Source organism: Lepidochelys kempii, chromosome 4, assembly GCF_965140285.1.
Source record: "Lepidochelys kempii isolate rLepKem1 chromosome 4, rLepKem1.hap1, whole genome shotgun sequence".
Lineage (NCBI taxonomy): Eukaryota > Metazoa > Chordata > Testudines > Cheloniidae > Lepidochelys > Lepidochelys kempii.
In genome coordinates this window covers 39,018,620-39,032,953 of record NC_136383.1, presented here as the reverse complement: position 1 = coordinate 39,032,953, position 14,334 = coordinate 39,018,620, and the positions used below count along the sequence as shown (strand labels likewise).

Sequence of the window (14,334 nt, the reverse complement as noted above, 5' to 3'; positions counted from 1 at the left end):
ATATATTAAAAGTGGACAGACCACGCTTTTGTAGATTTTATCTTTTAATCTTATTGGTATCTTACTACACTACTTAGCTTTCTCCATTTGGGCAACACGTTTATTATCCTAGCTCTAATTTCATCTTCCATTTCCCCATTTTCCTGGATTCTAAAACTCAGATACTTGAAGCTTTGCGTTTTCAGAATTGTCTGCCTGTCCAGTTTCAAGGATAATTCTTCAGTGTTCATATTATTGAAATTACATGCCATATATTCTGTTTTTTCTCTGCTTATTTTGAGCCTATGTCTTTCCAACACATCTCTATTTTTCAAGAACCTATCTTTCTCCTCACCGCATAGAATATCATGTGCACCAACGTGCTGCCTTCTGTATGTTCCTTGTGAGGGTGTCTAGAATGAGGATAAACACAAAAAGGGCTTGTCAAGGTTCCTTCCCCACTCTGAACTCTAGGGAACAGATGTGGGGACCTGCATGAAAAACCCTCTAAGTTTATTTTTACCAGCTTAGGTTAAAACTTCCCCAAGGTACAAACTATTTTACCTTTTGTCCCTCGACTTTATTGCTGCCACCACCAAGTGTCTAACAAATATAATAGGGAAAGAGCCTGCTTGGAAATGTCTTTCCCCCAAAAATCCCCCCAAGCCCTACACCCCCTTTCCTGGGGAAGGCTTGATAAAAATCCTCACTAATTTGCATAGGTGAACACAGATCCAAACCCTTGGATCTTAAGAACAAGGAAAAAGCAATCAGGTTCTTAAAAGAAGAATTTTAATTGAAGAAAAAGTAAAAGAATCACCTCTGTAAAATCAGGATGGTAAATACCTTACAGGGTAATCAGATTCAAAACATAGAGAATCCCTCTAGGGAAAAACCTTAAGTGACAAAAAGACATAAAAACAGGAATATACATTCCATTCAGCACAACTCATTTTATCAGCCATTTAAACTAAATAGAATCTAACGCACATCTAACTAGATTTCTCACGGATTTTTTACAGGAGTTCTGACCTGCATTCCTACTCTGGTCCCGGTAAAAGACACACACAGACAGAGAGAACCCTTTGGTTCCCCCTCCCAGCTTTGAAAGTATCTTGTCTCCTTATTGGTCATTTTGGTCAGGTGCTAGCGAGGTTATCTTTAGCTTCTTAACACTTTACAGGTGAAAAGGTTTTTTCCTCTGGCCAGGAGGGATTTAAAGGTGGTTAGCCTTCCCTTTATATTTATGACAGGGCTCAATGCTGACACAGCTGTGCTGCAAAATCCTCAGTGTATACAACATTATGCCAGCAGAATGAGTTCTTCTGTCAGCTTTGTTAATGTCATTCAGGGAGGTGGTTTAGCCATGCCGGCGGAATTCCTTCTGTGGCTAATGCTGTGGCGGAATTCCTTCTGTGGCTAATGCTGTGGCGGAATGGAGCCATGGAGGCAGCATCACTTTTTTCCACAATGAATATAAAGTCAAAAATACCGAACACACCTATCTGATGCGCACCTTGCTGCAATCCTGAAGGTTTCAATTGCTCAGTCAAGGAGGCCAAACATCAACAAACTGACAGAGCTGAAGCACTGCCAGGTGCCTGGCAAACACTAAAAACTCTCTGGTAGGCGAAGAATTGTATGACAGTTGTATACAGTTGTATGACGTTTTTACTATTTCTAAGAAATTGAAAATAAAAAATACAATATAAATGTTTTCTTTTCTGAACACCATCTTCAGTGACATTATTGGCCCACTGGGAGGATTTGAGGACTGGCCCTAGCCCTAAGGCAAACGGAGTTTGAGACCCCCGATTTACACGGTCACTTTTAGGTTCTGCCTGTGTGTACATCTAATTTTCATCTCCATTGTTTCCTTGGGCTCCAGTCTTCTTGTTTGCTGCTCTGTCTCATCCTGCTCTCATTGTGTTTTCTTTCCACGCAGCTGTCTGCAATGACCTCCTCCTCCGTGTGCACCAAGTGTCCTCACTCTCCTCCTTGAAATCTCTCTTCTGCCCTCCATTTGCCTTACTTTCCACTGCTAATTTCTCTTCCACTGCTGTCCATTTCTCTTGCAGCTTTTATTTTAAAATATAAGAATTTATGTTGTCTGCTGTGTAATCTCTTTCCTTCTCCCATATTCTTAACCCTCATCCATCCTTTTCCAGGACCTTTCCTTTGTCTGTTATCTTAGTATTACATGTTTGTCTCTTGCCCTGCATGGGTTACCCTTATTGCCACTTACAGAGATGGGGAGGCTGGGGCAGCAGGACGTGATCAGGCACTGCAGGACTGGGTGGTGGATGGGGCCATGAGGGGTGGGGTGGAATTGGGGAGGTAGGCAGAACCGTGATTCTCCTTCCTTCACAATTCTGGCCAGTGGAACTAAGCCAACATAAAAGGAAAAGTAATCTGCTGCTGGAGAAGGACAATCACAGACTACTTTGCCTCTGGATCAAGAGAGAAACCAGGGAATTAATTGTGACAGTCACAGTTTACACCCTGGCCTGCTCCCGGGACAGTGCAGCTATGCAATGTAAGAGATAGGTGGTATTATTAAACACTTCCCTTTACTTGTGGGCAAATTGTAAAGTTACAATCCCATCCTTATGTGTTAAATTCTTTTGACTAGTGACCTTTTAAAGATCTCTGTTCAGGACCCTCCAAAGTTATGGAGCTATACAAATGTTTATCAACAGTAACCAAAATAAGAACATAAGATAACATAAAATAATCCATATGTCTACACCAGGGGAGGAAGTGTATTTTTAATGTCAGGTTTCAGAGTAACAGCCATGTTAGTCTGTATTCGCAAAAAGAAAAGGAGGACTTGTGGCACCTTAGAGACTAACCAATTTATTTGAGCATAAGCTTTCGTGAGCTACAGCTCACTTCATCGGATGCATACTGTGGCAAGTGTAGAAGATCTTTTTATACACACAAAGCATGAAAAAATACCCCCCCACCCCACTCTCCTGCTGTCTATTACCAATAGTCTAATAATAGTCTATTACCAGCAGGAGAGTGGGGGTGGGGGAGGTATTTTTTCATGCTTTGTGTGTATAAAAAGATCTTCTACACTTTCCACAGTATGCATCCGATGAAGTGAGCTGTAGCCCACGAAAGCTTATGCTCAAATAAATTGGTTAGTCTCTAAGGTGCCACAAGTACTCCTTTTCTTTTTAATGTGTGTTAGCAAACACATATGAACTAGTGTAAACAAAGCAGTTACAGTTTTAACATGATTTGACTGGTAAAGTAAACCCTTACCTCATCCAAGAAATACATGTTAAAGCTACAGCTACCTTGTCTACACTAGAATTTTAACATGTTTGCTAGCACGTGTTAAAAATACCACACTATTTTTCCGAGTGATGACAAGGCCTAAGTGTGTGTAGTAATGTGCTTGCTGATATTAAGGTTTAGAAGTATGTTTTCTGGAACTGTAGTGCTATCTTGTGTGTAAAGGAGAATCTGGCATTATGTTTTTTTTGCTTACAGGAACTAAATTATAAAAGTGACTTCTTAGCTGTTAGGACCTGTCTGTCAAGGTAACCTTATTTAAAGTGCACTCATACATAGAATACTTAGATATTTAATTGGGTTGTGTTGATATGTTTTTATCTCTGGTTAGAACTGTACTTTAGATTTCTGCAGTTCTTTTATCCAGTTCCAAGAATAAACATTGTATTAGGGATGCAGCGATAGAGAGAGACAGTCTAGTATTGGTAATCCATTTCTATTTACTGACTGACTAATGGCCTCTGAGCACTGCGACCCTTACTGCTTTAGTATATGACTAATGTTAAAAGATGGTGGAATATTAAAACTCACATTTGGAAAGGAAATGAAAAATGAGAATTAAATACTAAAAAATAAAATATAGTTTTCAGTCAAACCTTTAGAGAAGACAATGCACAATATGGTATAAGCTGGGGATTCAGTGCTGAAAAGTAAGGGACTGGATGATTCTATTTGATTAAAAGCAGAAGCCCTTATTCATTGTCTTTATACTTAGGAGTATAAAGACAGCTAATTTATTATAATATTGGTTTGGCTGAGCAGAGCAACACAGAGCCTTTTTCATGGAATCTGCTGCAGCTACTGGACTGCAGTAATCACCCCATTTATAGCTTCTGAGTGTCCTTCCTCTCTCATTTTTACTTATGTGCACCTGATCTAGCCTCTAGACTCAGCCTGTGCTGCTGATTATGCTTCACCAAAATTGCTGCCATAAATGCTCACTCTTCCCTCCGAGAGGTTTGATCTTTGTCCATTACTCTCCCTCTCCTAGCTCTGTGGGATGAAGTAATGAAGAGCCTCGTGGCATTATCTCTTATGACTTGGTAGGAAGGAAGAGGAGATATCCTTTCCAACTTGGGTGGCACCTGTCTACTCTCCTTTCTGTGGCCGAGTGCAAAAGGGGACTGAAGATCTTGATGTCAGGGAGGAGTATGTCCATCTTGCAGAGGAAGGAGACAAGGGGAATGCTCTCAGTGTCCCTAGCAGGAGCTCTTGAACGCTGAAGAGCATGTTGGTGTTGTCTCTTGGAAAGATGGGGGAGAAGGAGCCACAAACAGCCATCCCTCACAGACTTGGGCCTTGATCTTGTGTTTTAAAAAAAAATAACAACAAAAACCCCCTGTAGAAGTTGCACTGGTTTAACATCACACTTTTAGTGAAACCGGTGGAGCTTTCCGTGTGGACGCTCCCATGTCTGTTTAAACCTGTTTTATATCAGTTTAGCTAGAACTACTTGAGTAAAGTTAAGCATCTGCGTAAAACTTTGCAGGATTGGGGTCTTGATGCCTTCTGTCACAGCAGAATTTTTTGGTATATGTCAATTCACATGTGTCTCTTTTTACACTTAAACTGTTCTCAGTTTATAAATCCAGTCTTTGGACACTGCTAAGTCACAGTTAACTTGTATTACTTTATAATGCTTCAGCAGTGAATAGCTATTTTGTGAGTCTGTACAAGACAGGAATACTTAACTTATAGTGTGGGAATTTCATCCCACCAAAACTAGCCGGAGAAGAGAAGATGAGAGGGGACATTTTAACAGTTTTCAAGTACATAAAAGGTTGTTACAAGGAGGAGGGAGAAAAATGATTTTTCTTAACCTCTGAGGATAGGACAGGAGCTGCACAAGCGGTTTAGGCTGGACATTAGGAAAAACTTCCTAACTGTCAGGGTGGTTCAGCACTGGAGTAAATTGCCTAGGGAGGTTGTGGAATCTCCATCATTGGGGATTTTTAAGAGCAGGTTGGACAAACACCTGTCAGGGATGGTCTAGATAATACTTAGTCCTGTCTTGAGTGTAAGGGACTGGACTAGATGACCTCTTGAGGTCCCTTCCAGTTCCATGATTCTGTGATTACCTGGAAGAATTTTGAGGGACTGAGTATTATGCAATGTGGAAATGTGACCTGTATCAGGTAGATTGAGGAGTTTCTACCATGAATTACAAATCTTAAGGACTTTTCATGATATCTTTTTAATCTCTCTCCTAGTGATCCTACCATTTTATACAGGTGACCGTATATCACCTGTATTTTTCTGATGTTTCAAACAAACCTTGTCCCTGAACTTTCCTTGTTTTTTTTCCCAGTTGGCCTTCTGTGAGTTAGTCTAAGAAAGTCACAGAGCATGGAAGCTGAAAAGCCACCAAGTCTGATTGAGTGTAGGGAGGCAGGAAAGGGACATGGTAGACAAGAACGTATATTTAAAAATGTGAACACGTACTACATAAAAACACTTTTTTATTGAACAACAGAAAATTATGCCACAGAACAAGGAACATAAAGCATTTCAGTTGGGATAATGCTTTCAACAAAAAAGTATTTTGCAGCCCAACAATATACAAGTTCTGTTGCTGCAAACTGAAGACAACACTATATTTATTATAATAAAGTCCTAGTTAAATGGTTGACCATGCTGCTAATGTGGTATGTTTGGGACAAAACTGTTGGGGGAACATATCAATTCAAACTTTCATGGCATGTGTTGTGAATAACAGGTAATATTTTACATTTTTTATTTTGTTTACATAGGCTTGAATTAATTTATAGACATGTACATGCTCTGTGCTACTTATACAGATTTTTCTGTATGTTCAGAAACATCGGTGTTGAGCATTTTGATTTGATACGTCAAAAAGCAGTGCTGTAATCACGCAAATAAATCTAATATAAACTCTATCGCTGCCAAATACTTTACCCTTTATAAGGATGCCTGTTGCAAAATACTTTCGTATAACCGTATGCAGAGATAATATTGGTGCAGACGTTTTGTAGTTCTTGATTAAACAAATGTGTCATGAATTTCAGCCTCTTTCAAAATATAGAAAAATATTATTTGCCAAATGGAGGATATATGTGGTAGGGAAAACTGTTTTAAAATAAGTGTCACAAAATATGAAAAGAAAAAAACCAAACATATTAGCTCATTGTGCAATAATGCCTGTCGTTCTACATGATAGACACTTTTGAAAGTAGTGTATGGACTTTAAGTTTTAGCCATCCAGTTCTCAGCTGCAGCCCTGTTTAATGTGTGCTCCTTAGAAGGATGGGAGGCTGATAGAACAAAATGGTCTTTTTCTTCTGAAGCTAAAGGTGATACAAACGATTGTAGTTTGGTAACTCATGCATTCTTTGTGTCATCATTATTTAGGGTGAAAAATTTGGCCCATTTGCAGGAGAGAAGCGAATGCCTCAAGAACTGGATGAAAACACAGACTGCAGACTGATGTGGGAGGTGAGATCTATGGCGCTGATTTTGCAGACACTTACTATCACGTGTAGTGTTTGCTACCATGAGTAATCCCAAAGTGATATTATACCCAGTAGAAAGCATTTGCAGAATTAGGCTCTTAATTACTATATTAAATAATTTATTAACTTCGAGGGACTATTTTGACCCCAAGTAGGAGTTTTTACAAAGCCTAACATCAATATAAATGTTTCTATGATTTTTTTTAAAATGTATTTTAAGGGAAGCCATTTCCTTTTAAGGGAATAAGGAATAACACTTAAATTCTGCTAATTTATGAGACCCTAAGAATGAAACTGATTGCCATCCATGCTGAGGAATATGAAAAAAGTAAACAACAAGAAAGGTGAAAAGCTGATTATGAACACTGCAGCCTTTTTTAAAAAAATAACAAAAATGTAAATTAGTGATAGAGTTAAGAAATGTTTATTCCTCTTCTTCTTATTATTTTCTTAAAATTTTAGCGTGACGGTGCCCCTTTAAAAGCTGAACATATTGCAATGGCAGAGATTAAAAAATTATATTAGGGAGCAGCTTTGTGGCCTCATCATTGGGTTTGAGTTACCTAGGATTAGGTCCTGTATTTGCTAGTGTTTGAAAATTTTTTCAAACATTGTTACAGTCTAACATGGTTATAAGGCTTTTTTGGGCCCCAGCCTCATGCTGCTTTCAAACTGTTCCAGTTGTATTGTAGATCTGTGCTGTAGGTTAGTGGGTAATTAGCTCCTCTCTTCTCTCTATTCTGCAAGTGTAGAGGAGGATAAAGAAAGGAACTTGTAAAAGGGCCTAAAAATTGCAGAAGGGAAGGAGCAGTGGCTGCATAGCACAATCTCCTCAAGCTTTGGAGAAGCTTAGCTGGATGGGTGGAGCTCTGTGGGACTGATGGTAAGGAAGAGCCATGGAGCAGCTACTCTGTGGCATGCTCCCCTCAATGTCCCACAGGTTGCTACAGAAAAACTGCATTACTTTTATATAGCACTTTCCACGTTCAGGGTGTTTTAAGTACGGATATTTGAAAGCAGTATTCAATAAGTCTGGAAATGTTTTTAAATCTTCATTGATATGATTTGGGCACTGTGTTATACAGGTGGCTACCATTTTTTTTTAACAACAATTGCAGTACAATATATAGCTGTGACAGGTTGGACTCCCCCCATCTGGGATGCCACCTGATGTACTGGGGTTTCACTGAGCCTCTCTTGCTCCATCAGCCTGGATTCCCTCTCCCTGTTTTACTGGATTAGGCTCTCCGGCCTCTTGCAGCACACACACACAGGTAGGGCACACTTAGATGCAGATACAGACTGAAGTCAGCTCTGTGTGAGGGGACTCACCCAGCACTCAAGTGCACAATCTTTTTGGGAGATAAACCCAAAATAATCCTGTCTTGCACTGTATAGAAAGATATGCACAGCGCAAGCTCATAAAAATTCATCCTCTCCCTCAGTGTAGAGAGAGATGTGCACACCACAGTTACCTTAGTAAATAAACAAAAACCACAAACTGAGCTTAACATACTAGATAGGTAAGAGATAAATTAGCAAATTCTCACCGAGTGATAAACAGGTTGGCAGATTCTTAAGGCACAAGTTGTCTTGGCTTTCCCAGGTTTTTATTCACAGGCTAAAAATCTTTCAAGCGTGGGACCATCATTTTCCACAGTTCAGTCTTTGTTCCTCAGGTGTTTCCAAGTGTGGTGTTGTAGGAGGAGTGAGGACCCCACCCCCCCATACTGTCATTTTCCTGCTTTTTATATCTTCTCCGCACTTGCTGGAAAGCTCTTTTGCTGTGACCTGGGTCAAATAGTTCCCATTGTGTAGTGCTATCTCTGAGAAGTTTCTATTGTACGCAGTTCCTGGGGTAATCCTTGTGCTTGTGTGCATTTCCTCAATAAGCCATTAACATTATTTGGCCTTTTTACTGTCGTACCTGAAAGACTGCTTGTGGGTGTTTTCAACCTCAGGACATATTTCAGCAACACATAAATAGCCAAACTTCATAACTTCACACATGACGATAGCACATACAATCCAATTAGATATTACTGTCTAGCAGATCAAGACTTTTAGAATGACACCTCACAAGGCATACTTTGTATAGGACATATCCGAATTACATGACCGTGAATATTGGGGTGTCAGGGTGTCACAATAGCTTTATGATAGTCCAGCAGGACAGAAAGCTCTGAGCTGCAGCTAGACACAGTAGTACTAAATGCAGTACACAGTACTAAATGCAGTAGTTTTCAGATTCACTCTGTGCTCCCCTGATACTATTCCTCAAATGTAAGTAGTACACAGTTAGGCCCTGATCTTGTAATCAGATCCATGAAGGCAGAACCTTGTACCCATATGCAGCCTGTAGACCTGAATTTGATGGGGTAGTTTTTATGGCTCGCCACTGATTGTATCTGACCAGAAGATTTATAGGTTCTTATCCAATTCAGACTACAGAGTTCAAGAACTCAAAGAGCTCTATATCGGGAGAGGACTTTCAGGATGCTTGTCAAGAACATGTACTCTGAGGACAATACCAAATTGATAAAAATTTTATTTAAATTAACATAAGAATAATAAATGCTGTGAAACTTATAACAGCAAAACAGTAAAAGAATTCCAAAACTCCTGGTGGTAACATTTCTATTTTAAGTACCTTAACCTAACCTACTCACACCCTTCCTTGAGGACCCGGTTATAGGAGATGAAGGACCAGCCTCACTCCTGGCATGCCCGATTACACAATGGTTCTGGCTTCTCCAATGGTTAGGAATGTTGAGTAGTTATACTATACTGCACAAGCTGAGCTGATAGCATGATAGAAAATAGACTAGATAGTCTATAGAATATAGGAAAACTGGAAAAAGCACTCCCAGAAACCGAAGCTTCAGGAGCTAGAAGAGCTCTCTTACAAGGTATTTTATAGGATCCTGACCTACGTAAGTCAGGCCCAACCTACTATACCCAAATTTTATTTCCATGCCCTAAGAAATTTATGGGTACCCTTCTCCTATAGGTTAGCGGATTATGACACTTACTTTCTAAATATATTAATAAGGATTATATCACTCCCAAACTGCCAACCTAGGCTCTCTTGGTGAACTCTAAGTTGTGGTGTACCCTGCAGTTACCAACTGGTTGTAGATGCCAGATAAACCTGTGATGTGGTGTGGATAGCTCCTCCGTTTGGTTCCCCTAAGTTTAGGGCCATTCTTATCTGTGCCAAAGGTTGCCAGCTTTTATGCTGACATTTTCATAACTGATTATACTTTTTGCTATATAGCAGATCTTACTGGATCTTACAGGCCAGTAGGCTTCTTGCATTTCAGCAAAACTTCTTATTAGAGGAAACATGCCTCAACACATCCTAAATTCCAAGGAATTAATACTGATAAAATATAAGAATAAAATGAATGAATTTCAGAAAAAGAAACATATTAATTGATACTGCTGGCTGGATTAGTAGGATATAATAGCTAGCAAAATAATCCTATGAGCTACAAGCCCTACAGAAGTTAACAATATCAGTAGGGCTCCATGGGATCCAGAAGGGAGTTAAATTCTGCTGGCATAGATCCAATTATAGGAATAGGGCTTCTACCAAGAAAATCCAGCCAAAAACCCCCCAACTCAAGCAAGAGAAAATTTCTTCTGTTCAGTGCATATTATTCTGCAGTTTTGATCTTGTTCTCTGTTAGTGCCCTTCAAAGTGACAATATGGGTGCTCCCTCCCTGAATATTTCTTTGCTAACCATTTACATGGAGAGATTTTTTTTTAAAGTTCAATGAATTTAGTCCTGTTATACACTAGACCCAGTGTAGCTTGGTTTGGAAGCTTGGCTTCTTTATGCCATTGAAGCTCTGCTTTTAAGGAATTTATACCCATAATCAACTTAAAATTTTAAAATTGGGCCTGGCTGAGGCAGGCAAACAAGTTCCTGTTAAATTTAAATGGAAATTGTCACTAATTTTTTTCCATGTAGTTTTCAATAAAATTTCATTTTCTTTTGAATTTGTAAAGCTCCAAAATTCCCTATTTTATTTTTTTCAGCATAGCTTACAAAATTCACTACTAAATGAAAACAGGATTTTACACATTCCAGTTGTCATGCCTCAGTATTATGGTTGGCTTGTGGCTGAAGATGGGGAGGGGTAGAACAACACAGGCTGATTTCTCCACCGGCTTTCACCTCATGAGGTTGGAGGTATAAAGGTTACTATACTATCAGTTGTTTATTGTGTGGCAGCAGGCAACCATGTATTCAAAGAATTATCTATGCACTTACTAAAAGGGAAATGAGGCTTAAAAAAAAAAATTAGTATTAACATTGCCAGAGTACATGCACACTATAACCTGGTCTCACCACAGTCAAGCTATCTGTAAAAGCACACTATGAATCAGATTCTGCATAGCTAAACGACATGAGAGAGAATGCTAAAAGACAGTCTCATTATACCCCAAATCAGTATAAATCTAGTGATGTGGGAACTGCAAAAGGTTCACAGTTGGATGGTTTATTCAAGCCTGTGAAGGCCTTCAACACTGACTGGTTCTCATTTTGACTGTTATGAGAGAATGTATGCAGTGCAAGCACACCTATGCTCCTTCGTTGTATGAGTTGGTTCTATATTCCAGGAGAGCAACTGATAGTTGTGGTGTCATGACAACTGGCTTGATTTCATTGGCCTTCATCAATTTTAAAAAAGTATACATTTGATGTCAGTTGTGTACTGAATGCCCTACAATTTGGTATCATACAACTATCTCACTTTTTCACTGCATTTCTATAGGTTACCTTCAAGCAATAAGATATTCTACCTGGGGTAGACTTTAGAACACATTGGGTAGATAAAGGCACCAAGATGAAGGCCTGCTAATTTAGGTTGCTTATGGAATGCAATAGCCTTTTAAATTCCTTGTTGCTGATGTTTATATTGAATGTATCCTTTCTTTATAAGGCAAAAAATAAAAGCCAGACACATGTGTTTACTGACAACATTAATATGGCCCCATTGATAGCAAACCAGAAAATGAGGTTTTTTTTGGAGTTGTTCTAAAACCCCATTGCATGACATCTTCCTCCAACCTAGTTTTGAGAGTCTTGAAAAGATTCCTGCATACCAAATTTTATGATTTCCTGGATGTTTGAATGCAGGCAGTTCGTGTTTACTGGAGTTGATCTGAATACAAGTTCTATAATGTAATTTTAATCCTGCTGAGTAGCCAGGAGTTGAAAATTGGGTCCAGGAATGTATAAAGTAAAAAGCAGCTGAACAGGCCAAATAGATGGTTTTCCAGAAACTCTGTAGGGCAGTTACAGCTTGCTAAGTTAGTAGCCATTTACTTGGACCAAGTGTAATATGAATACATATTTTAATGACTATTAAGGCAAAATTACTTTAAAGTGTAAATCTGTTAATCAAAATACTGCATTTTTGGAGAGGACACCTTTACATATGAGACTAAGAAGGAAAATGCTCTACTTTTTCATAGATTGGATAAATATGGACATTGACAGAACATGTTTTCTCACTGTGTCACGTGTGATCTTCGCCTCCATTTAGTGGGATCATCTTCTAGAAAATTCAGGGGAAATATAGTCTTTCTGCTGGGCTCACCTGAAAAAATATTACCAAGATACGTTTCCGGTGTTGCACCATACGTAGTGGTTTGTAATGTGGTCTGTGCTTGGTCTGTGATGAGAACAACATTCTGAATGAGCTTTTGTAAAAGGTCAAACTGAGACAGAACTATACTTCCATGGTTTTCTTTGGTCTTTGTAAAATATAGTACTTTAAAGAATTTCTGTGTTCTAGTGATCTGCAGTAATTGTGTTAAATAACTTTCTGAGAATATCAATATTTGTGATTGTTATATATAGCAGAATGTCCTTATTCTGCCTGCAATTCCTATGTGACTTGTACTCTTTTGAAAAAGTCAAACATTTACACTTGCTCATTCAAGAGACTCTCTGAAGGATTGATACAAGAGCATCCTGGATTCAGCTGTCAAATTCAACTCAGTAAAAGCTACAGCTTGCAATTTATTATTGAAGAGTTAAGGGGGTGAAAAAAATGTAGCTTAGATAACCAAGTAGTTAGAAATCATTTAAAAAAATACAACTCAAACATTTTTCTCGAAGGTCATCAGTCTCTTGGACTAACTACATGTCATACTGTTTAGATGCAACTAATTTTTGATGATGATCTGTGAAAGAGAGCTTTGGCCTCATAATTTTTAGGGCCACACAAATGCCCTGATGGCATTTATACGTTCAATGCTGAAGTCCATCTGTTTTATTTCGAATATAATCCAAAGCATGGCAAATAAAGCAAAGTTTAAAATTGCCCAAAGGGAAAATAAAGGCAGAACAGAATACTGTTTGGGCATCGTATTATTTTACATAACTTTTAACCTCGGGAGGCTACTTTAATGTTACCCCCAGTATTTGTTTTCTGCAGGTTGTGTGTGTGGGGGGGAGGGGGGAGAAGGTGTTCTCTTGCATATGTTTTTCTCATTTTCCCAAAACCAAGCAAGTGGCTTTTCATTTTGAGTAATGTTGGAATATGGCAAACATTGTTTTAATATTGATTTTTGGCAAACATTAATGCAGAGAGGACTGGAAGGACTTAGTCCTTTCGAAATTTCCTGACAAACCATGAAGAAATGTTGGTCAGGGTAAGCTGGCACATAATACACTTATAGCAATTAACATTATATATTTTAGGTTTGGCTTCTGTCTATCTGCCAAGATAATGCTGTAAATTAAATATGAGAGGAGCAGACATATGCTAGAAATCAGTCTTCTTATGGGAGCTACTGCTTATGTTTATTTATATTAGAGAATGAAACGACCTTTTGTTTCTGCTACTTACTCTCAACACTGTTGCAGTGACAAATTGGTTACAGTTATAAGACCTGACTTCCATTGACTTTAGTGGGCTTTGGATCAGACCCATAATGTTTCTGTTCAAGGTATGAAAAATTGAAAGTTTTTAATTAATCTTTGGTAGAATTATATTATCTTTCCTGCTAATCAGAAATGTGAGCTAGAATGGGAGGAGTGCTCTTTATACACAATGCAACAGCTCATAATGGTTCTGAGATTTCAAAGAAGAAAAAAATCTTGAACTGAAGCTTGTTCTGTTTTCTTGCTCCGAGATTAATGCTTGCAATGTCAGTGAATTGTGATTCAGCAATGTAGTCTGCAGTTCTTCTGCGACATGATGGAATCTTCTTCTGATGCTTTTATTCTTTAGAGAATTTTTACATTTAAGGCATCTTCTAAAATGGTTTGATTTAATGGCTCAGTAGGCAGCTTTGTTTACTCCTCTTTCCAGAAATATTCGTTATCTATTTCTCCTGCCATCCTCACAATCACGCACATAAATGTATGTGCCTGTATTTAAAATTACCACCACATCCAAGCTCAAACATTGGAAATAGAGTTTCCAGTTGTTTTTCCCTTACCCTGATTTTAATTTTAATTTTCAAATTTTGGCATAAATTTTGAAACTTACAGAAATGCTTTTCGGTGGGGTTTTATGGCCATCCTAATTTGACCAGTAATAATTTTTCTTACTGCAG

General features: G+C 38.6%; 1 protein-coding gene across 2 annotated transcripts in view; it reads left to right on the top strand.

Annotated features, from left to right (window-relative positions):
- The window catches only part of PRDM5 (PR/SET domain 5), a 138,219-nt gene that overhangs the window by 4,021 nt on the left and 119,864 nt on the right, over positions 1–14,334 (top strand). For both annotated transcript variants that reach the window (XM_078852476.1, XM_078852475.1), the window contains exon 2: positions 6,652–6,735. In XM_078852476.1, coding sequence (XP_078708602.1) covers positions 6,652–6,735 — 84 coding nt within the window. The remainder of the gene's footprint in view (positions 1–6,651; positions 6,736–14,334) is intronic.